At 34.6% G+C, this 23,949-nt stretch overlaps 1 protein-coding gene and 1 long non-coding RNA gene across 3 annotated transcripts in view; one reads left to right on the top strand and one right to left on the bottom strand.

Moving 5' to 3' along the window:
• Positions 1-23,949, top strand: part of LOC115435701 (oxysterol-binding protein-related protein 10-like) — an 89,077-nt gene that overhangs the window by 16,731 nt on the left and 48,397 nt on the right. For both annotated transcript variants that reach the window (XM_030158293.1, XM_030158292.1), the window contains exons 2-4: positions 1,175-1,353; positions 7,755-7,834; positions 19,909-20,001. In XM_030158293.1, the coding sequence (XP_030014153.1) occupies positions 1,175-1,353; positions 7,755-7,834; positions 19,909-20,001 (352 nt within the window). The remainder of the gene's footprint in view (positions 1-1,174; positions 1,354-7,754; positions 7,835-19,908; positions 20,002-23,949) is intronic.
• LOC115435702 (uncharacterized) lies at positions 2,175-19,718 on the bottom strand. The gene is made up of 3 exons (XR_003937730.1): positions 19,706-19,718; positions 15,703-15,707; positions 2,175-2,314 (listed from the first exon to the last, which is right to left on the bottom strand). It is a non-coding gene; the product is annotated as an uncharacterized LOC115435702 (long non-coding RNA).

Genomic DNA, 23,949 nt, shown 5'->3' with positions numbered 1-23,949 from the left:
GTTTCCACGTTCACTACAGAGGCCAAATGGGTCCATATCTGATGACCATGAAAAGATGACAAACTGTATTTTCATCAATATTTACATGTATTGATAGGATTAGTAGATCAACAGGTATTAACCCTTTCATGCATTAATTTTGAGAACCTGAGTCGAGATTTTTTTTCCTGAGTGTTTTTATTCGTCTTTAGGCATTAAAAAAAGTAATTGATTTTTTTTTTTTTTTTTTTTTATGAACCTGTTTTTCATGGAGTTACAAACACGTCTGCTCAGCTGGACACCATGCATTTAATTTTTGAAGCAAAGAACATGGAGTTAAAAACCCATCATCAGAAAGTGATATACTGTGTGAAAACTATTCATTCATTCATTAATTTTTTTGTTTATTTCGAGCATTACAGAATAATGCAAATTCAAATTCCAAAATCATTCATCTACACTTGAAAAGGAGTGGAAGAAGAAAAACTATGAAACAAAAACATTCTTCATGCAGCTAATTCTGATGTTTTCTCACATTTTAACATACTCCAATACTAGTTATTACTAACGTCATGGAGATAATATGCAAAAAACCCTTTTTTTTTTATTAAGAAAAGTGTTAATTACAGTCTAATAACAATTAACAATTGATTTAAAATGTATTTCTTCAGATCAGGTTTATCAAGAACAGCAAGGTTACAGAAATGGTATGAATTGCAGTGGATGGGATGATGCATACGTGTCCACTGTGTTGGCTGATATAATGATAATAATAGTAAGTTGCATTTATAAAGTACTTTTCATTCAGCAGAATCTCAAAGTGCTACAGAGAGAATATATGGAACTAAAACAACAAAACCTATGAATATGCAAGAGAACAGCTGTAGAATAACTGTCCACTGGAGTGACCACTATGCATGAAAGGGTTAAACAGTTTAGATCAGTAGATGCTTTTGGCCCCAAGTCACTGTTTGGGTCTTTATGGGTTAAATTACCCATGTTGTAATTGTGATGAAGGCTTTTATTTAAGTACGATTCTAGTCAAATACCACTCTACTCTTCTTCTATCTCTGTCCTACTTTTATGCTTTTGCCTTTTACCTCTTCTGTCAGTTTCTCGGTCCTTAATTACCTCAGATCCTCGTATATATTCTGAACTGTCCTCTTTGTCTCTGTGTGTCATCCTTCTTCTGCAGATATTTTGTACTTGATCCAGAGGTCGGTCAGCTCAAATATTATTTAAATGAACTCAATAAAAGCCAGAATCCTCCTCGAGGCTCCCTTCCTCTTCTCGGTGCGATGGTGGTCTCCAGTGATGACTTCCCCTTCATGTTTACTGTTCAATCCACCACTGGAGACTTCTACAAACTCAGAGGTAAAGATGATATGTTCTTAATAACATATGTTCTCCGTTCTGGTCTCAGTTATAACTTTGGTACATGGTAATACTATGGAGAGAAGGTGCAATTTTGTGAAATCCTGCAGAAGAAGTTCAATACAACTGTACACTGTGAGGCCATAATGTAGATTTAGTTTTGATTACGACACAAAGCAAAGCCCAATTTGTGCAGTTTGTATTGGCAATACTTGGTATTCTAATGTGACGGGGTTCATTCGAAGCTGAAGAAATATCAATGACTTGTAGCTATAGGTGATTATAGACTAATGAAAACATGGATATAATCACTATACACACTAGTCCTTTAATAAGATGAAGCTACAGTGGATTTGACAGATTCTTCAACCTGAAGATTTTGCATTTAAATAGCAATGTATTTTGCCTTGTCCACTTTTCATGTCTTCATATGGTCATAAAAAAGGCAGTTCATTCCTATTCCATTTTATTCAGCTTCCATGTCAAGTCACAAAATAGAGAAACATAATCACATCTTAAGAAATTTTAACAACTGGTAATTCCAGCTCTCAATCATATGTTAAACTCCTACTTGCAATATTATAATTTAACTAGCGTGTCATATTAATACCGATATCTAGGGACTGAAGTTAGTAGATGAGTTGTTTTTTAACTTCATTTCCCATCATGCTTCAGTGGTAATGGCTTCCAATCAGCTGTCATGGACTGCAGTTAGTATATGTGTCATTCCTGTTTTTAACTTCATTTCCCATCATGCAGTGTGATACTGCACTTCGTGGTCAACCGTCATGGGCAACGTAATGTGATTATAAGGCTATTTTATTCCAAAAGTACTAATATCTCCCAAAATATTGGACCTATCAACTTGCAGAGATATTTAATGTGGAGATGGGACTATTCCTCAGCTGTAGGTACCAAATCGGCCAATTCAAAACGTCTCAACTTCTCAGAACTGTGCACACTGACACTCTGAAACCTTCCAGTATTATGATATAGATGGGTAGAATTTCTACAGCCACAAAACAGATTACATAGTAGGGGTTGGATATCTTGTTTCCACTCAGACCACTTGAATTACAATATGTTTGACTATGGAATTTTTGTCCAATGACACCAAAAAAAACTGACACAATCACATTTTATTTAGAATATAAGACTCTTGCAAATACACTTATTGCACTGACACCATAATCATAATCAATAAACAGTAATAATCAAGTAAGGTGTAATTATGGATATTAAACCAACAATACTGTGTTAAATCATTAACACCCTTATTGCAACTAGTCAGAATATCTACACAGAACATTTTTAATGCTCTGAGGGTGATGTCTCATGTGTTGCCATGTGAATCAGACAAACAGCAGCTCAATGAAACGTAGCTGTTTGAAGTTTGGCTTCAGATGCAGAGAGCTGAGTGTTAGATGCCTCCTCTGTGAGACTTTCTGTTAGAGGAACATTGGGGAGCCTTCAGGTCAGTATTTCCCTTTGAAGGAGCACTCAAGTGATTGTTGACGCAGTGTTCGCCTTCCTCTGTGCTCGTCATTTGTCTTATGTGTCGACTGCTTAGAGAGAGTTATTGAGTGTGAATGTTGTTGTCAGCAACTCCGTGCACAGAATGTATAAATCAGTGTTCAGGTGTGTGATGTTTATTTGCGAAATGCACACATCTACCTTATCCCACTCTCTTTGTTCATCTTAAACCTTCTTTGAGATTTAAATGGTTGATGAAGTTCTAATTTTAGGGCTAAAAATCTCTCTTGGTGGCTGAAATCTACCTGTGAAGCCCGAAGCTGTAGTTTGCCACTGCCACACAATCCACATCCAGAAAAGCTGACACAGGGAGAATAGTGTGTGATTGGTTGACCACAGAGGTCACAGCTTTTCCCCATGCGGCCGTGACTGTCCACATGTGACAGCTCTGATTTTCTCCTCGCTACTCTCTTCTGCATCTTTGTGACACTGATGGATATTTGACAGGCCTGTGTTCAATCACATCAGCTTCTTTTAAACTCATTTGTAAAGCATAAAAAGGATCCGTCAAGTATGATTTGTGTTGTAGGAGCAAAAACTTCTTTTCAGACACACTATTATGGAGAGAACTATTTATTTTCCAAATTAGATTTTTTTGTTTTGTTTTTTAACTTGTAACTTGTACTTTTGTGGCAGTTTCCAAATTAATTTTCCTCTATATTTAACCTTTTTCAAGGGGTTTGTCACCATTGACTGTAATAATCATTCTGCTTAACCCTGCAAGCCTGTACCATTAAATCATTGGCAGAAAATTCCAGTTATTTGAAACTGGAGCCTTTATTGGTCCTTCTGAATAACAAAAAAAAGTTTTTTTCAAATATCAATTTCCATGTATGAGTTTCAATTTTGTATCATATTTGATACATCAGGTCTCAATGCTCAAATATATTGTTTTTGAACAAACAAAGACATAATATAATGCAAACATGACAAACAAATTGGTAATTTTCAAAACTGGCAAAGTTCTGCCTCCTTCCTTAATAATGACAATCTTGTAGTGTCACTGGAAAGGCCTCTGGTGAATGAATTTCTCCCCCCTGGTGGATTATCAGTGTATTGCATGTATTTAATTATATACATCAGGTTTTTCAAGAAAAAAAAAATCACACTGATCATGTGGAGGGCTTCAAAACTCATGTATCAAATATGATGAGTGTGGCGTTTTAGGGTTAATTTGCGTTTTTCTGTGTAAATCATTTATTTTTTTTATATTTAATTTACTGATCATATAGATGTTCATAAAAGCTCAGATTAAAATTGAAGGTTATTACATCAGAAACAGGGAAAACTGAAGAAAAAGTGAATATTTCAGCAAGTCGTCAAAACCGGATCATAAACTCAGTGCATCCATCCACTATCACTGATCAAAATCCATGGGTTTTACTGGTGAATCAATGTTGTAGAAGATGACGGTGTTTCCATATTCACTCCGGAGCCTCTGACCGTGCAGTTGGGTCATATCTGATGATCACGAAAAGATGACAAACTGCATTTAACACATGCATTGATAGGATTAGCAGATCAATAGGTATTAAACATTTAGATAAGTAGATTTTGGTCACCAGTGGCTGTTCGGGTCTTTATTGGTTAAAGAAGAAAAGCAGAGACACTGTCAAACTGACAACGAAAATAATGATTAGTTTTTTTGTAGCACTTTAATAGAATTAGTTACATGATGATGGCACTTAAAAGAATTAAACAAGTAATAATGGCCCAGTGATATGTGAATATCTCTGAAGTAGGAATCTTTATCTTCACCACAGAGGCCGATGTCAGTCATGTCAACATCCAGTATATGAAAGACACACATAAAATAGCAACCACTGATTCACCCCCTATTGCAGTGTGGTAGGATTCAACATTATTTAATTCAGTGCTATGTAATGTCAGGTAGAAAGAATAAAGAACATGCTGTGGCACAATTCTGCTGTTTTTAAAACCATTTCATCTTTCCTCTTCTGTCTCCAGCTGCACATTTATAACACCTCTAGCTTGAGGTTTTTTTGTTTTTTTTTTCATGAGACTTGGTGAGAATTGTTCACTGACACCTGAGATAAAAACAGAAACGCTGGAGAAACAATGTAGAATGGATGAAATAATATTCTAGAAAATGTTCACAAACTGTAAATCCCATTTCTAAATAAAGAAGGCATAGGATCCATATTCATAATTACATATAAACTGTATTTTGATGTAAAGATGATACATTTCAATTTGTTCCCAGGTTGTATCTGTAGCACTTTTTGCGTCCCAGTTTAATCACGAGCACTGTGAGTTGGATTGTGTTCTGGAAGGCATAGCTGTAAATTTTTAGAAGTATGAGTAGAGTATATCATCTGACATTTTAATCTGGAGCTTTACAGAATTCAGCAAAATATTACAAAAGATAAAATATATATTTCAGGAGAGCAGAAGGAGGAAGAGGATTAGAGTTACGGATTAAACACATAAAAACACAGAGATGAAGTGTTGAATGTGACAACAGGTGACTTTTATAACACAGTAGATGGCTGACAATATACAAGTCTGCAAAATAAAAAGAACAAACAAGACCTGAAGAACATTAAAAACATCTAGAATGTGGTCAAGAGGAGGATGAGATTTAAACTGTGGTGATTGAAAACAGCTAAAATTTGCTTAGAGGTCTTATTTATGTCTTTGTGCATAAGAAATCAATATAAGTGAATCCCCAAAGGAACTTTGTGTTGGTAAATGCAAGTTATGCAAATTTACAGGATTTCAGTTCTGTTGCAACATGTTGATGGTCATATGAACTATGTTTCAGGTCAAAAAATGTCCAATTTCATTGCAATTAATGATATATTTTCATGTCACAAATGGCCAAGTTATATTTTAACTGAATTTACCTGAAAAACAAATATTCTATTCTTTTAGATTCCCCACTTTTTCTTACCAGATTATATACTACATATCACATGTTTTATTTTTACAGGTTGCAATATGGAGTATGGTGCTGGTCCATCCTGCTTATGTTACGCCAATACATACATTAAGAATGTCACATGTCACTTTTTAAATCAACAGTTTTCTAATAATAAGCATTTTTATAAAGAAATAACAATTCTGTATTGTTATTTACTCTTTAGTATGATGATAAACTATACAATAAATAATTATGATACTAGTTTTTGCACAGGGATCATTTGTGGAAACGGTGACATGGGTGCAGAGCATCAGTATGATGGGATCTGTAACAACCATGTCACATCCGTCCACTGCCACATTTTGTGTTTTTGTTAAGCTGTTATTGGTTTAGATCCACAATATTAACATTTATGGATAAGAGGATAATTAGCAATAGTAAGTATATAAGTTTATTACTAATACAGTACTGGTACTGACCAGATCATCATGGGTAATGTCACGTCCATCACCAGCAAAAGTTTTCACATACACATGCTATTCAAAATCCAATATTTCTGAAAATATAGTTTCCACTGTCAAATAATATCAGTAGTCTGTGCACAACTGTATTAGTGTTATTTCAACACAGTTCTATGAATTTCTTACAACTTTTTTTTTGGACAAAAATGGCCACTCATTTGACCCCCTAAGTAAATTTTAGCCAAAATTAAAAATGGTATCACAGCTCAAATTTCCAAGTCAAGACACTGCAGTTTTGGCATTTTATTTAAATAAATGCCAGAAATGACAATACTTCTATTTGGAATTTGAGAGAAATGTTGTCAGTAGTTGACTTACTCCTTAGCCCTTTATCGGGTAAGTGTCTATTTTGGTAATTTCTTCAAACATTAAATATGGTACCAATCCCGTGCCTCAGTGAGGTCCAGAAGTATGTTGGTTTTTAAAACATTATATAGTGATTCAGAGAGATTTTATAGAAATTTTGTGGCTGCAAATAGTGAATATGAGTGATTTTTGTTGGTTTATGACCTTATAACAGTTATTTTTTGCATGTGTTTACTTTTTAGCAAGTAGTGCTCAGATGTTTTATGGCAAGAGGAAGTAGATGACGATGTCCAGTAACACACTATGGTTGAAAATTTGAATTTCTGAGTATTTCAATGAGTGCCCTATAAAGGGTAAAATAATGAAACCAGTACCCTGTATTGTTTTTTTCAAAGATATAGTGTCTTTGAAAAACAGCTGGCGACAGTGATACAGCCATAAATGTTGTGTTCATAAAAAATGCTCATATCAGTCAATATTAGAAATTATCATTATGTCAAATCATCAAAAATACAGAATAGGATCATAATACCGAAACCAAAAAAATGGAAAAGACACAAAAAGATGAGAATCATGTAAAAGATGCAACAAGATTTAAACAAAATAAGATAAAAATGACTTAAAGAAAAGAGTAAAACAAAAATGTGAAATACATAAGACAAACAGATGTATGTAGATGAAATGAAAATGACATAGAAAAACAAAGCAAAAAATGTAATGTATGAAAACAGCATAAATAACAGCAAAACAAAAGCAATGTATAAGACGTAATGACTTAAAAATAAGACAAAATGTGTAATAGGATGAACATGGTATAAAAGGTGCAACGAGATGAAAACATGAGACATAACACGAAACACAAGACATATAAGACACCACAAGATGAAAAGACATAAATGAGATAAAAATACAAAAAAAAAAAAAAAAAAAGTGTTGAGAGAATAATCCAATAGTGTAATGGTAGAACAGTGGATTTGGAACTAATGCAACTTTTCAGAGGTTGTTGGTTTTGCACATGGAAGGAAATGACTCTAAAACAATAAATATGGCCACATTCTTATAGTGTAGTTGTACAGAAACATGGGTATCAGTTTTTGGACTTTGCACAGTTTCATGTTACATCTCTCTGTGTCTTTGTGTTTTTCTGTTCTTCTCAGCATCAGACGCTCAGGAGCAGGAGTTATGGATGACACAGTTACAGTTATGTTCTCGACGTCACTCTGACAGCAGCGCCAAGGTGAGTACACCATCAAATCAGACTTTCATCTCCATCTCTGTCTTTACTTATTTTACCGCTATATTTTACTGCTCCGGCTCGTTTTAGATCATATTGAACTGTATGTGACCCCTGAACTAAAATGAGTTTGATACCCCTGCATTAAACATGAAAAAAATATAGCTTTTTTTTATTCCAGATGCTATACTTTCATTGTGATGGATTTTTAACATTCAAAATAATATATCTTCCTGAGACCCAGCAATGCATTTTGGTCCTTTTGCAGAGTTTCGCAGCTTCACTTAAAAAAAAAAAGAAAAGAAAAGAAAAGAAAAGAAAAGAAAGAAAGAAAGAAAGAAAGACAGAAAGAAAGAAAGAAAGAAAGAAAACACTGCAAAGAACATTCCATGAAAAAATTAAAAATGTATCTGAAAAAGATGTTGCATCATGCTTGTTCCAACCAAGACAATTATTTAATGTATAAAAAAGTCAAAAGCTTCACTTTCCTGGGTCTCAGAAGGATATACAGGTCAATATATAATTGAGGGACTTTTTGAGTTGCCTTTACAGGGTAACATTGTTGACATTTTTGCTGTTTTCAGGCCTAAAATCAACATAACCATAACACCACGTGGCATTTTTACAGAACGATTCTTCTAATATCATATTTACAAGTGAGTTAAATTGAAATTGAAAGTTATTTATACAGATGTTGTAGTAACACTGTTGACATAAGAGTGTGATAAATACACACTTGACTCAAACACTACTTTATATTAAATAACTGAGAAAAAGGAGACAGAACATACCTTGGAGTCTTAGTAGTCTTTTCTTCAGGAGGAAATGACATCATGTGGAACAGGTCATGTGATTTAGGATTAACACACTTCCTTCAGAAGTGTTTGTGTAATGGGTAATTTAGTTGAAAGCTATTTCTCGGACACAGATTCAATTTGTGATTTTCTGTATAAAATTTGATATATTACCAAATAGTAAATATCTGTCAGTCTCAACTTAATAAAAAGAACACAATCAACACAATTTTTGATTAAGCTCACTTTATTATTGTTTGGATAATTAGAAGGTAGTTATTAAATCTGGACAGTTATTTATTTTACATTTTTGTATCTAGTCATTTATTAATTATTTATTAATCATTTATTAATAAGTGATTTTTTTCCATAATTAAATAATTATGGAATTTTTAAAGACATGATCACAATGAATGTAAAAAACTTTTTTTTTTTCTCTCTTTTAATAAAGATGTATGCAAGATATATCCCATGGACTTCAAAAGTCCTTCAGTTATATATGAACTCTAAGCTCATACACACAGAGAATGTTTAAGAAGATGTCAGTGTCTAACAGAATCAAACTACATAATCTTCTTTGAGACAACTTCAGTGTAATGCAAACCTCTGATTGAAATCTACAGCCATGGCCTGAGTTCATCCTGTGTTGCCTTTCAATACTGCTTCTCGACTCCGTGGTTAAATAGCTGAAACAGCTGCTGCTGTCAGTAATGGTTTGTTTCCTGGCGGCGTTTTAGACATTCAGGTGCATTAAAGGTAATGCTTTGTGATGTGCTCTGTGACATTAAAAGACAGAGCTTTTTCTGTAAATGGAGAAGCTGAAAAAGCCTGGACACTGTCTGCTTTGATCCTGTTACTTTTTGTTTTCGGACTACACCCACTTTCCATATTTCCCGATGCTTTCATCCATCTGCAGAAAACACCACCAGCGTGTTTAGCCCAATTCATTTGCAGAAAAGAGTACATGAAGAGGATATTTTAATGCACTCATTTGTTTTCAACTCTTATATATGGTAGCAGCAACTTTTAATAAAGATTAAGAAGAGCATTTATTTTGGTGTCTCAAAAAAAGTATATTAAATGTATCACATAGTGCAGGGGTGTCAAACCCATTTTAGTTCAGGGGCCACATTCAGCTAAATTTGATCTGAAGTGGGCCGAACCAGTAAAATAATAACATAATAATATATAAATAATGTCAACTCCAAACTTCTCTCTATGTTTTAGAGCAAAACAGTAAATTTATGTTATGAACAGGTTTACATCTACAAACTATCCTTTCAAAAGATGTGAATAACATGAACAAACTGAAAAAATAAGTGTCATTTTAACAATATTATGATTCAGTTTATCATTTACACATGTACATTATAACTTACAGATCACAGTGGATCTACAAATACACGAAACATTTAATAGCAGGTGGAATATTATTAAAATTGTACTTATTTCTCTTAAAACATTTCAGGTTTTTCATATTTGTTCAGGTTATTCACATTTTCGGCGAAATTATACTTTATTTTAGTGTAAATACATGAAAATATTTATATTTATGAAGAGAAAAATTTGGAGTTGTCCTTATTTATATGTTATTATGATAGTATTTGACTGTTCCTGCCCACTGGAGATTGAATTGTTCTGAATGTGGAACCTGAACTAAAGGATTGTTCATATCTTCAGTGTAATTTTTGCATTTCGCAAATTTATCCCAAGGGCCGGACTGGATCCTTTGGCAGGCCGGATTTGGCCCCCGGGCCACATGTTTGATACCTGTGATATAGCGCATTTCTTATCATTATAATTTAAATATATTGCCAATGTATTTATTTTTTGCATTTATTTAAAGATATAATCTTCAAGTCAATCATTTCTGCTGGAAAAAAATGTTTGTACTCAACAATTACTATTGTAAAAAGTATTAACGCACCAAATGAAAATAATAACATACAGGAAAAAAAACATTTTATGATAAATTATTGAATCTTGAACTCATAAAAGACATGTAAAGTTTAGGGAAACTTGTGCCAGACAAGTCATAATTAATAAGAAACACTTGGTAATTGCTGCCTGCTAATTGTGTTCATTGCATAGCATTTACACCAGCAATCTGCTCTGTTATAAGGATATATTCACGAAATATTTTGTCATATTACAGAGGTGACGTCCACTTGTCCACTTCCACCTATGCTCCATGACATGTATACAAATAATGTGAAAGTTTAGCCAAAAATTGGACACCACACACACACATACACACACAAAAAGTCACAGCATTACAGCGTCATTGACCCACGTTTCATGTAAAGAATACAGATTTTCTTGTTCAGTGACTTAAAACCATCATTTGCTGGTTTCCTGAGCTGCATGTTAAACTGCTGCTCTAGGCCAATCCTCAGAGAGCCGCAGAGAGGAGGACGGCAGGTCTAATAATACTCTCCCTGCATCACTGCATAAAGTTTCCTCAGTGGTCCGCATATGAGGTCACGATGAGGAATCAATTTGTCAGCCTGTCCACCGGCTCTCAGTGTTCATTTAGGTTCAGGAAGGAGTTCATCAGTCTGTGTGCCACGACTGCAATGACTCATGCACTGAAGATGTGAGTGTTTCCCCAGAGCAATGACCAAGGTCTCAGAAATACATACAGAGACATGAACAGACACATTTATCCTTTGCTTGGCAAATCACAAAGCATTGAAACTTATTTCCTTTACATCAGTATCAATAAAACAAACAAAAAAAACTTGAATGTGTGGTTGTTGCTGCTCATATACTTCTGTTGGTAGTTTTTAATATATTTGTCAAAATAATTCTTATATATTTCAACTTATGTAACACTTTTTTGGCAGCAAAGAAAAAAAAAAAACACTCTGAGCAGAGATGGGTCTGACTAGAAAGGAGCTGTACTGATGTAGAAGTTATTACTTTAAAGGCCATAAATATAGCATTTCTTAAAAAAAAAAAAAAAAAAAAAAAACACTATATAGACTCTCAAAATAATAATCTTCTGCTTCCTGTCAGTGTGTGGTGGTGTTTTTACCTCTAGAGACACTTCACTACTGAGAAAGGACAAATGATACTCCAAAAATAAAATTAAAAAAAAAAAAGAAAAATCGCTCCATTATGAAATCTATCAACATGAACAGTTGCTTGCCAATGTGGAAGATGATTCAGAACTATGAGCATATTTTCTGACTTCAGCTTTGAGCATAATCATTTCAGATGGGGTTATTGCATCCGTTATTCATTCTTTTTCCGTATAAAACCTGTTCATACTCAGATGATAGAAGGACAGTATTGGTACTGAAATAACATTCATTGCTCCTCAACTTCAAAATAGCTGATGAAAGAAACATAATTGATTGATTTCTTTACTGATTGGTTTAGAACAATATGTTGGTCAAGTGTTTTGCCAATCACACAAATTTTGTTTCTGTAAGCTTTGCCACTTGTTTTTTTCTTTGAGATGGAATTTAATTTCCATTTGTACCAGAATTTTAAAGTAAATCATCCAACATTTCGCTAAAAATAACAAATGTGAAAACAGCCCAGACTGGTGCTACTTTTTTAAGATGTACAGAACACAGAGGTCTTACATAGAATAAATATTTGTTCTGAGCAGGACCAAAGCTGCTGTAAAAAAAACAGCAAAAGAAATGAGACCCTCAAACGTTGAAGAAAACTATCCGTTATCTTGTTTTTTATGGTAATTACTGCTCTCAGGGAGACACCAGTGGTGAAAATTTCAGTGTCTCTCCTTTGAAGAGGAGTCAGTAGACACTCTCAGACAACACCCAACTGAAATTACATGATATGTCTGGACATAAAGAGGACACTGTGAATTGGATCCGATATCCTTAACAACCACTAAGGACTAGTGTAATAATAATTACTGAAGCCTTCAGCCCTGTTCTGCTCAGGCAGGCTCTTAATGAGACTTGGACTCTGCTGCAAAATGTGGCCTAATAAGCTTCAGGCTTTTGACTTGTAAACCTTTCGGTATGTGGAAGCAACAGAGAACAGTGTTTTGTGAGGGGAAGTCCAGCTCTGATTGTAGATCAGTGGATCATATAGAGATGACCTCTCCACCACCTCATTATAAAAAGCCCTACATACTCTGCTGGCAGTCTCACAGATGAACCACAAACATTAATCACAGTCATGATTAATCTGTTGTCGCCAGAAAAGGTAGACAGACTATCAGCTGGCTCCTATCTCCCCGACATGGTCAAAAAAGTCTGAAGAACGTCATCTGTATCAAATGCAATCGCTTAATAGAGTAATTTCCAAAGAAATCATATATTTGTAGTGTTTGAAGGTCCATGGATTCCAGCTTTACAATGTCCACATACATATGTTGTAGCTTCTATTAATGAACATTATGATGATGATGACGATGACGGTGAGAATGATGAAAATGACAAACATAAAACTAGAAAAACACTCAGGCAGTGCAGACCTCCGCCAAGGCAGATCCACCCCCCACCCACCCCAACTGACTAGGGTGTGTGTGTGTGTGTGTGTGTGTGTGTGTGTGTGTGTGTGTGTATAGTGAGAACACACATATAAACTAAGCCTCAACCATAAGAGACAGAATACAGTAAAAACTAGAAGCACTCGGAGAGCGCAGACCTCCGCCAAGGCTGATCAGTGGCCCCCCCCGTGGGCCCCCCCACCCCCGATCACCACCAAAACTTAATCATTTCTTCCTTATCCCATTTCCAACAAACCCTGAAAATTTCATCCAAATCTGTCCATAACTTTTTGAGTTATGTTGCACACTAACGGACAGACAAACAAACAAACAGACAGACAAACAAACAAACAAACAAACAAACCCTGGCAAAAACATAACCTCCTTGGCGAAGGTAACTAGAAAAGCACTCGGAGAGCGCAGACCTCCGCCAAGGCAGATCAGTGCCCCCCCCCCCCCCACACACACACACACACACACACCCGATCACCACCAAAATGTAATCATTTGTTCCGTGTACCAGTATAAACATTTCCTGAAAATTTCATCAAAATCTGTCCATAACTTTTGTAGTTATCTTGCTAACAGACAAACAGGCAAACAAACAGACAAAGGTAAAAACTAGAAAAGCACCTCCACCAAGACCTCCACCAAGGCAGATCAGTGCCCCCCCCCCCCCCCCCCCCCGACCAAAATTTAATCATTATTTCCTTGTGCCAGTATCAACATTTCCTGAAAATTTCATCCAAATCCATCCATAACTTCATGAGTTATCTTGCTAACAGACGGGCAGACAAACAGACAAAGGAAAAAATAGGATCAAAAGAGCAGAAAGACAAAACTACATTAAGTTTTCACTCACATGGATTAAAAAAAATACAATCATGTACAAATTTTAATAGAAAATAAGTTTTTGGTTCATAAATGTGCTCATTATACAGGTTGGGGAAGCAAAATTTACAATGAACATTTAGTTGTTTTTTCTCAGCAGGCACTCCGTCAATTGTTTTGAAACCAAACACATATTGATGTCATAATCATACCTAACACTATTATCCATACCTTTTCAGAAACTTTTGCCCATATGAGTAATCAGGAAAGCAAACGTCAAAGAGTGTGTGATTTGCTGAATGCACTCGTCACACCAAAGGAGATTTCAAAAATAGTTGGAGTGTCCATAAAGACTGTTTATAATGTAAAGAAGAGAATGACTATGAGCAAAACTATTACGAGAAAGTCTGGAAGATACTATTAAAGAAGAATGGGAGAAGTTGTCACCCGAATATTTGAGGAACACTTGCACAAGTTTCAGGAAGCGTGTGAAGGCAGTTATTGAGAAAGAAGGAGGACACATAGAATAAAAACATTTTCTATTATGTCAATTTTCTTGTGGCAAATAAATTGTCATGACTTTAAATAAACTAATTGGTCATACACTGTCTTTCAATCCCTGCCTCAAAATATTGTACATTTTGCTTCCCCACCCTGTATGTATGTGCATTTACTGAAACACAGTGCATAACAGTTTTTCTGCCATCTGGACTGTGTTTTCATGGAAGAGACAGTTTAATATAGAGCTAAAGCCGTGGATTTATGGTATTCAGAGTGTCTATATTCTGATTATACAGTGGTTGAAATTCTCTAATCTCTGCATGTTGCATCTATTTCATGCCTGTCCATCTCATATGTTACTCTAAGACGTTTTGAGTGGAATGTCTAAAAATAGAAGTCGTCATATGACAGACAACAGTCATAATTCATAAAGTTGCCAGCCAGTGAAGCTTAACAAGATCTTTTTCTGCTTGCGTGAGTCTGGTCATGTTTAAAATATCACCATAGTTAATTACCAGACTATTACAAAGGAATAAATCCTCCCAAGATGCACAGGCGATATTTTTACTGTGTAGCAGTGTCTGCAGGCTGATAGATGGGGTTTGCAGAAAACGAGAGGATATGGAGTCTCACTTTCTTCCTTTGTTAAATTGTGATTTTCTTTGTTACAGAGCAGTGAGGGGAAAAAAAAAACAGCTTATGAAGCACATTAAGGATGCATTTTTTATGAAGGGATCTGAGGCAGAAACAATGCAATGTTTGCCTTCTCTTTAGCAGCTGCAGGGAATTCTGCTCTCACACTGTTTCTTTAATGGAAAAGCAGAAATCATACAGGCTGGATATTACACCTGTGGAGAACTGTACAGAACTGGAGGTGAGATTTAGTCGAGGGCGTTGAGAAAACCAGGAGCTGAGAGGAAACAGGGCATAATGCAAGTTATATATCAACACAAAAGTAGCAGAAATTTATTATAAGATATTTATGGTTCCATCTGGCTGTTAATTAGTTGTGAAAAGTAGCAATTTCTTTTTTTTTTTTTTTTTTACTTAATTTAAGCCAGCTTTACTTTTCAGACGATCATGTTTAGTTTTCTTTTTACTGTTGAAGTTTTTAAAATTTAAGCCATCATTTTATATTTTCGGGTGACCATTTTTATTTTATTTTATTTTATTTTACTTTATTTTAAGGCTAAAGACGTTCATTTTGTCTTCTGTTTATGTAAATATACTATTTTCTCTTCTTCAGACAAGGTATAGCCATAACATCTAAAAACTATACCTTTTCTGAACAAAAGAAAATAGTATGTTTCTTTATTTTATTTTATTTCATTTTATTTTATTTTGTGTGAAAGAAGGTAACAGTTTAGACAAAGGCAACATTCAGACAACAAGTCTTAATGCACAATTTGGATTTTTTGGTGAAATCCAATGTTTTTTGGGTGCTCGTTCATATCACACATTAAATGCGACTTCTATCAGTTTTGAGTATGAACTGGATGCAACCCTGAAGTGCGCAAAAAAAGTCCTGACATAATACGTAACCATGCAGGCACTCACTGTGTTTACGGAAGTAACACACCTGTGATAAAGAATTGTGATGTTTGTCACATTTCAATGACTTAAGGGTCGGATAAATGCGACCTGGTCATTCAGACTGAAGTCGCATTGCAAAATATCAGACACATATCAGATTTAGGATCACATATGAAAGTGACCTGGGAAAAAATCAGATTTGTGCTGTTCATACTTTCTTTAACATATTGGATACAGGTCACATATGGGCAAAAAATGGGTTTGGGCCACATTTGTTTGCAGTCTTAGTTTTCTCAGCTTTTTAAATTATAAAATACTAGCAGCATTGTACCCGTATGATAGCGCCCTCCCGTGGTGCATCAGCGGCATTGCACCCGTATGCTCTCCTATGCTGCAACACGTGTCTGGACAAAGACGCGCCGGATAGACACCGGACATGGGGCGGGGACGAAATGTGCATTATATAGTACGATTTTGTTGTTTGGTGTAGGCTAATATTTTTCAGCCTCATTTTAGGACTATACTGAGTTATGTGACAAGTTGTTCTCTCTCTGTATAAAAACTTTGAAATCACACATAAATCTGCTCAAATCCCAGATTTCCCAGTTTTGCACTAGTATTAAAACATAACGCATGTCTGTGGATGTTGAATCTCAAATCCCTGCCTGAAAATACAACGTGGTCTAAGTGTAAGAAGATCCTGACACTTTTACCAACCTGTAATTGAATGAATACATTAAACACTTATTTTTAGACCTTTGCTTGCATGTGAAGCTTCTGATCGATGATCTGCAAAGCTGAAGCTAAGAATACAGCTTAAATATTAATGTTTATTCAGGCTGTGATGTTTTCATTTGTCTGTGGATTGGAACATGAATTTGTGACTCTTCATGCATATTTCTACACATTTGTAAAGTATTGTTTTGTGTGTATGACAGTATGAACAGAGAAAGACACAGTACATATGTAGTGCATGATTATGGGTTGAGAGGAAAACATATAAAGAATCAGAATTTGTCTGTTTCTCTACTTTACTGTGTTTCACACAGACATTCCCTCACATTCACAGACTCAGATCGTGCCTCACTCTCACACTTCCAAGTCTCAGGAGACGGTGAGTCATCAACGTTCACCGACGGAAAGGCAGGAGAAGACTTATTAAAGACACACAGCGCTATCGCACTTCAGATCATGTGCGCAAACACAAGCAGGTTCAGATGCAGCAAACACAAAAAGCTCCTAAACACCTAGATTTATTTTTAGCAGATTCAATTTCCGGGCTGTCAGTCTTCTGAGGACAAAGAAATGGAGATAAAAAAACATGGAGGATGAGGATTTTGACAGACTTCATCAGCTGTGTTGGGATCAGTGGGAGACTTCACACAGAATCAGAGAACTCTTTATTTTCTATGACGATGTAAACTCGATTTTCTTAGAGGTAGACAGATTACTTGGTGAACAGTAGAGTGACTCACTACTCCCCTTAGTGGTCACATACGTTCACAGTGACACATTATTCCATGGCTGTGAAAAAATGCAGCTCTTTTCAATACAATACGGTACACTGACACCTTTAACATAAGGTCAGATCTTCTAAAATATATTACTATACTATACTGTATACTATACTATACTATACTATACTATACTATAATGTACTGTACTATACTATACTATATTATACTAGACTAGACTAGACTAGACTATACTATACTATACTATACTATACTGTACTGTACTGTATACTATACTATACTATACTGTACTATACTATACTATACTATACTATACTATAATGTACCGCACTGTACTGTACTGTACTGTACTATACTATACTATACTATACTATACTATACTATACTATACTATACTATACTATACTATACTATGCTGTACTATACTATACTATGCTATGCTATACAATACTATATTATACTATGCTTGCTATACTATACCATACTATACTATACTATGCTATGCTAAGCTATACTATATTATAATATGCTATACTATACTATACTATACTGTGCTATACTACACTGTACTGTACTATACTGTACTGTACTATACTATAATGTGCCATACTTTACTATACTATACTATACTATACTGTACTATACTATAATGTACTACACTATACTATAATGTACCATACTGTACTATGCAATACTATACTATATTATGTTATACTATACTATCCTATACTGTACTGTATTGTACTGTACTGTACTGCACTGCACTATAGTACATTAGACTATACTATACTCTATTGTACTATTCTATATTATAAACTATACTGCATACTACTATATACTTTACATGGCTACATTATTCTAAAAATCCACCCTTAGCCAACCTCTCTCTATAAGAATGTTAAAGAGTATTTACAGGCTTGGTGCAGAATTTCCTTCACAGTGTCAACTCTAAACACAAAGCAAATAAGTAACAACACTTTGAGCTAAAGATCTCACTTCTATTTTGAATTGAAACTCAGTCCTTTATCAAAATGGCAGTTTTGCAACGATATGATCCACACATGCACCAGTGACTCTCTCAGAAAGTTTCCATCTTTGTTTACTGTTTTACTTTTCTTATACATTCTGTGACAGATTGATCCTGTACATCGACTCACATTTCAATGAACACAAAAATAGGGAAAGCTACAGATCAGTGTTCTCCCACAGACTGCAAAAGTTTCAGTCTTGAGTGGAGTTTCTGATGTAATAATCAGTGGCTGGTGTTGTAGAATCACAAGCTACAATGATTCATCGACTAGGTTTCAACTATTAAATTAAGCAATTGATAATCAATAAGTAATCTTTTAGTTGCAGGAAAAAGGTAAAATCCTTTTGATCTAGCTTCTTACATGTGAAAAATATCTGGGCAGAGAGAATGACACCTACTTTTTGGTATTTGCATCAAACAAGATATTTGAGGACATTGTACTCAAATATCTTTTTATTATTATTATTATTATTATTATTATTATTATTATTATTATTATTATTATTATTATTATTATTATTATTATTATTATTTAACTTTATGAAACACTTTCACCATTTTCTGAAATTTTACAGAGCAAACTCGATAAAATAAGTGACAGAGTAATCAACAATAAAATGAATGGGTTACAGATAGGTGTAATGGCACACAATAGACCAAACCACTAATGAGGATGGCAACCAAGGATGGACTCTTAGCAGGGAAATGAATCCTTTTCCAGGCAAAAAAAAAGGATTTTATGTCCAAACAGATAAAGATACATAGCATCTGCTGCATCTTTTGTCCTGGTGAGAAGTTCTGTCCGTTCCACATCTCCCTCATACAGAACCTCACCAGTTCTATGAAAACAAAAGCGTTAACCATGATTCAGATTAGTAAGAATTCCAATATGGTAATTAACCAAATCCAGAACAAATTAAATTATTTTTCAATCAAAGCAAGCAACAGTAGCAAAATAAACAACTGATTCCTTATCAAATGTTACAGGAATAACAAATAGTGTAGGTCTGACACCAGGGTTACTGCTGCAGTGCTTTCATAGGTATGAGTGTGTCTGTGGCGGAAATTAATCACAGCTCATCTCACCCTCATTAAATAAGCCAAAGTGTTCCGGTGGCTCTGCTCCACAGTGGCACTTTCAGCAGTAATTACATCCTGGGGTCAGAGAAGAAACCTCATCCGTCTCCGTTTACTTTCTCTCTCTTTGTTCTCCTGCTGTTCATCATTCTGAAGTAGAACACTCACACACTCTTTCCTTTCTGTTTCACTGTGAGATGCCGATAATCCACGTTTTCACTACTTTATCAAATTTCACTGGCCTTTCTTTTTTAAATGATTAAGTGCAGACTGATTTCCCCCCCAAAAAAACCCCAGCAGAACAAACAAAGGAGTCAGCTCATCTAAGGTTACTGTAATCCTGACTGATCTGACTCTGGTTTTAGGTGCTGATCCAGGCTGAAGGACAACAGAAGAACATGGTGAACTCTGTGGAATCCCTTCCCCACCGACGTGGACCGCTTTCCTCTCTGGATGGGGTAACTGTTAATGCGTTCTGTGAATAAAATAAAAAGCACTTTTAACAAAACAATTTACAATGACTGTGAGATGCAGTTCATTAAAATAGGAATAAGTGAAACAAAAGAAGCATAAAAGTGCAAAAAATTGAAATGCCATATTTCCTTAACCCTTGCATGAATTATGAGAACCTTAATCAAAATTTTTTCCTGAATGTTTTTATTCCTCTTTAGGCATGAAAAAAACAATGCGATTGGAAAATTTTCTTCTGAAAAATAAATAAAAATAAATAAATAAAATTAAAATAATTTAAAAAAAAAAAAAAATTAAAAATACATTTAAAAAAATAATGAAAAAAAAAAAAAAAATTCTTATGAACCTGTTTTTCATCAAGTTGCAAAAATGTCCACTCAGCTGGACACCACACGGTTAATTTTTGACTCACAGAAACATGTATTTACTGATAAATTGTGTGAAAACTATGGGGAGGGCTTGTGATTCTGGGGGTATATGCTCAGGAGAGATCTACATAATGTTACCAATTCATGTCAGAAAGATATGTAGTGTCTTAAAACTTTAATAAAGATATGTGCAAAAAAAAAAAAAAGAACAACAAAACCCATGAATATACAAGAGAACAGCTGTAGAATAGCTGTCCACTGTAGTGACCAGTATGCATGAAAGGGTTAAATTCTTTTATGTTATATTTAATTCATTTTTATATAACCATGAAAAACTTTACCTGAGCTGCAGACGGTACCAGACCCTATTGAGGAAGGGGTATTGATTATAGGAAAAATGCACCTAAAACTAAAAGAACCTATCAGGTATTATAACATAATACTTGCAATATGCTCATGTCAGCATTTTTTTTTTTTTATATTCTATTTTGCAGTTTTCAGTTATGTAAAACACACACACAAAAAAAAACAAAAAACAAAAAGAAAACAACACAAGGCCTCAGATGTGTGTAACAACTAATTAATTAATTAACTAACATGTCAGCATTTATTGAAGTAGTTTGTTAAGATGACTGTCCTAAGTGTGATGAAAAATAAGCATAATTTCCCTCTGTCTCCCCTTTAGCATCTGGTTGGAGTATTTATTCTTAAGTTATTACAGACATATTAAACATGTGACCTCGTTACAACCAAGGTTATTATCGTTAACGAAAACTAACGAAATGACAAAAACTAGAATTGTAAAAACATTTTCGTTAACTGAAATAAATAAAAACTATAATTAAAAAAAAAAAAACATAACTAACTGAAACTGTATTGTGTGTTTACAAAACTAAAACATATAAAAATTATGGATAAAATTCCCTTCGTTTTCATCTTTGTCAATGTCGGATTGATACGAAATCGATTTATTTCGCTCTAGCAATTTTAGCTTGTGTCACCATACGACATGTCACGGTCCGTCCCTTGTGGTCACTTGTGGTTTACAGTCGTCTTCTGGTCCCCACTCTACCCGGAAACATGGAGACTAAGTTGGGAGAAAGCAGCAGAGTCTTGTCTGGGATTTATCTGAATACGACGGAGAAGAAGAGAAAAGATACGACAAAACTAAAACTAATACTAAAACTAAGCATTTAGAAAATAACAAATAAAAACTAGCAAACCTGCTCTAAAAACGAATTAAAACTAACTGAATTAGAGAAAAAAAAGTCAAAACTAAATAAAACTGAACTATAATGAAAAATCCAAAACTATTAGAAGCTTGGTTACAACAGCGACTGACTTTTCGTAACACCCACAGATCAGCCATATTTCATACTGAACTGATGTCACATCCTGTGCATTGTGTGTAGCTAAACCAATATGTCTTTTTAACATTAACATACATGGAGTAATAGCATGATCAATGGCAACATTTAACTTAGTTTTAGCTGTATTCACTGTATTTATCTACATTGCAGGGTGTTTGTCAAATGACTGTATATGTGACTCTGAAAACTTATGGCAAAGAGGAGACCTGAGGCTGTGTTCTCAAATATTCAGCTCAAGTCACACCTAACCAGTCAGATGTGTTTTTATTTTCTGGTCCTTATGTGAAGGTATCATTTTCTCTGGGTTGTGAAGTAGACTCTAGTGAGATACAGACGCTTTCAGGGCTCCAGAACGAACATAAATCGGACAATTAACCTGGGCCATATGCTACTTTATGCACAATTTTGTCCTGTTCAGTCAGTTACACCTCCACCTGGGCGTCTCCATCTCTTTGAAGGTCTTTATAGTCAAGTCTGTGGGTCATAGGGGTGTCTCTTGAGAAGGTGGGGTTTGAGTTGTGTGAATTACATTCCATTTTGTCCCATAAAAATGCTAAATTGCAAGTAAAGTTGAAATCAAAGGTTTATGGCAACGTCAGAATACTTAATCGCAAAGTCATAGCTGCTTTGTTCATATTTGTTGCACTAACATTGCACTATGAAGTAAACAAAATACTGCCTTTATGTATTTGTAGATGACGTCATATAACTAATTAACACACTTTAAATGACAAACACAGAAAATAGACCTAAAGCATCTATTAAGATAATCAGATTCTTCAAAGTTTGACTTGTGTTTTCTCTGTATTTAGTTTGATTTACAACAGATTACTTTAAACACACCAAAATGGCTGTTACTGTGAGCTATAGAGGCAGCAAACATATAAACTTGCTCCAACATTTACCTCCGCTCCAGTGTTGTAGGTCAGTCTAAATAGCAGCCCTGTGGGTTTTTATAAATCAACCTTCTTTGCTGGAATGATTCTGGCCATATCAGGGAAAACTGTTCTCTAAAGAAGAAAAAATCCACTTACATTTTGTGCCAAAATAAATGTACAGCTATTTCGTATCTGCCCCGGAAACCATTAATGCACTTTATCTAAAAATAACTGCAATAAAGCCAACATCAGCTAATCCTGCTAATACTTTTGCTGCATTAGTTTTTTTTTTTAGTGCATGATGCTCATTCAGACTTCTGCACAGTCCATATGGCTCTCCATCTGACTGACTTTATAGCCTGAGCAAACCTGTCATGTGGCTGATGACAACAATGCATGAGGTTGGGACTAAAGGATGGAAATACACTGAGCATGCGTCATGCATATGTGTATTTATGTTCTAAGAAATATTTGCAACTTATTTGCAAATATTCTATTGAATTGCATAAAATCTGGGTTTAACCCTTTCATGCATAGTGGTCACTACAGTGGACAGTTATTCTACAGTTGTTCTCTTGTATATTCATAGTTTTGGTTGTTTTAGTTCCATATCAGCCTACACAGTGGACGCTTATGCATCATCTTAAACACTGCAATTCATACCATAACTGTAACTTTGTTGTTCTTGACAAACCTGATCTGCAGTAACAGGTTTTGTTTCATATTTTTTATTGAAGTGTGTGTAAGAGAAACAAAGGTACTTACGTATACCAGGGCACACTGATGTCAGCATTAACCATGTTTATATACACCATTAGGTTTAGAATTGCATATTCATAAGAACAAAAAACAATGAAACCTGACAAACAATACAATGAAAAGAATACTAAGACATAATCTGAATAAAATAATTAAACTGGTGACATAAACAGAAGAAAGAATGAATGAATGAATGAATCAATCAATCAATCAATCAATCAATCAATCAATCCATGAACGGTTGCCATTTGTAGAATTTGTTCAAGTTTCCCTGTTTTGAATATCTAATTTTCTCTACTTTTAAGAAGGACATAACCTCATTAATCTATTGTGTGCAGTGGCATGTTTGAGTGTAAATCAATTGCTAGTTGTTATTAGACTGTATTTAACAGTTTTCGTAAACAAAAAGTTGTTTTTTTTTGTTTTTTGGGTTTTTTTGTTTTGTTTTTTTTCATATTATCTCTATGAAGTGAATAATAACTAGTATTAGAGTATGTTAAAATGTGAGAAAACAGCTGCATTAATTTTTTTTTATTTTTTTTTTGCATAGTTTTCGCACA

The sequence above is a fragment of the Sphaeramia orbicularis genome, chromosome 16 (assembly GCF_902148855.1).
Source record: "Sphaeramia orbicularis chromosome 16, fSphaOr1.1, whole genome shotgun sequence".
Classification (NCBI taxonomy): domain Eukaryota; kingdom Metazoa; phylum Chordata; class Actinopteri; order Kurtiformes; family Apogonidae; genus Sphaeramia; species Sphaeramia orbicularis.
Note: the sequence above shows the minus strand (reverse complement) of the source record. Positions and strands in the feature narration are given on the sequence as shown.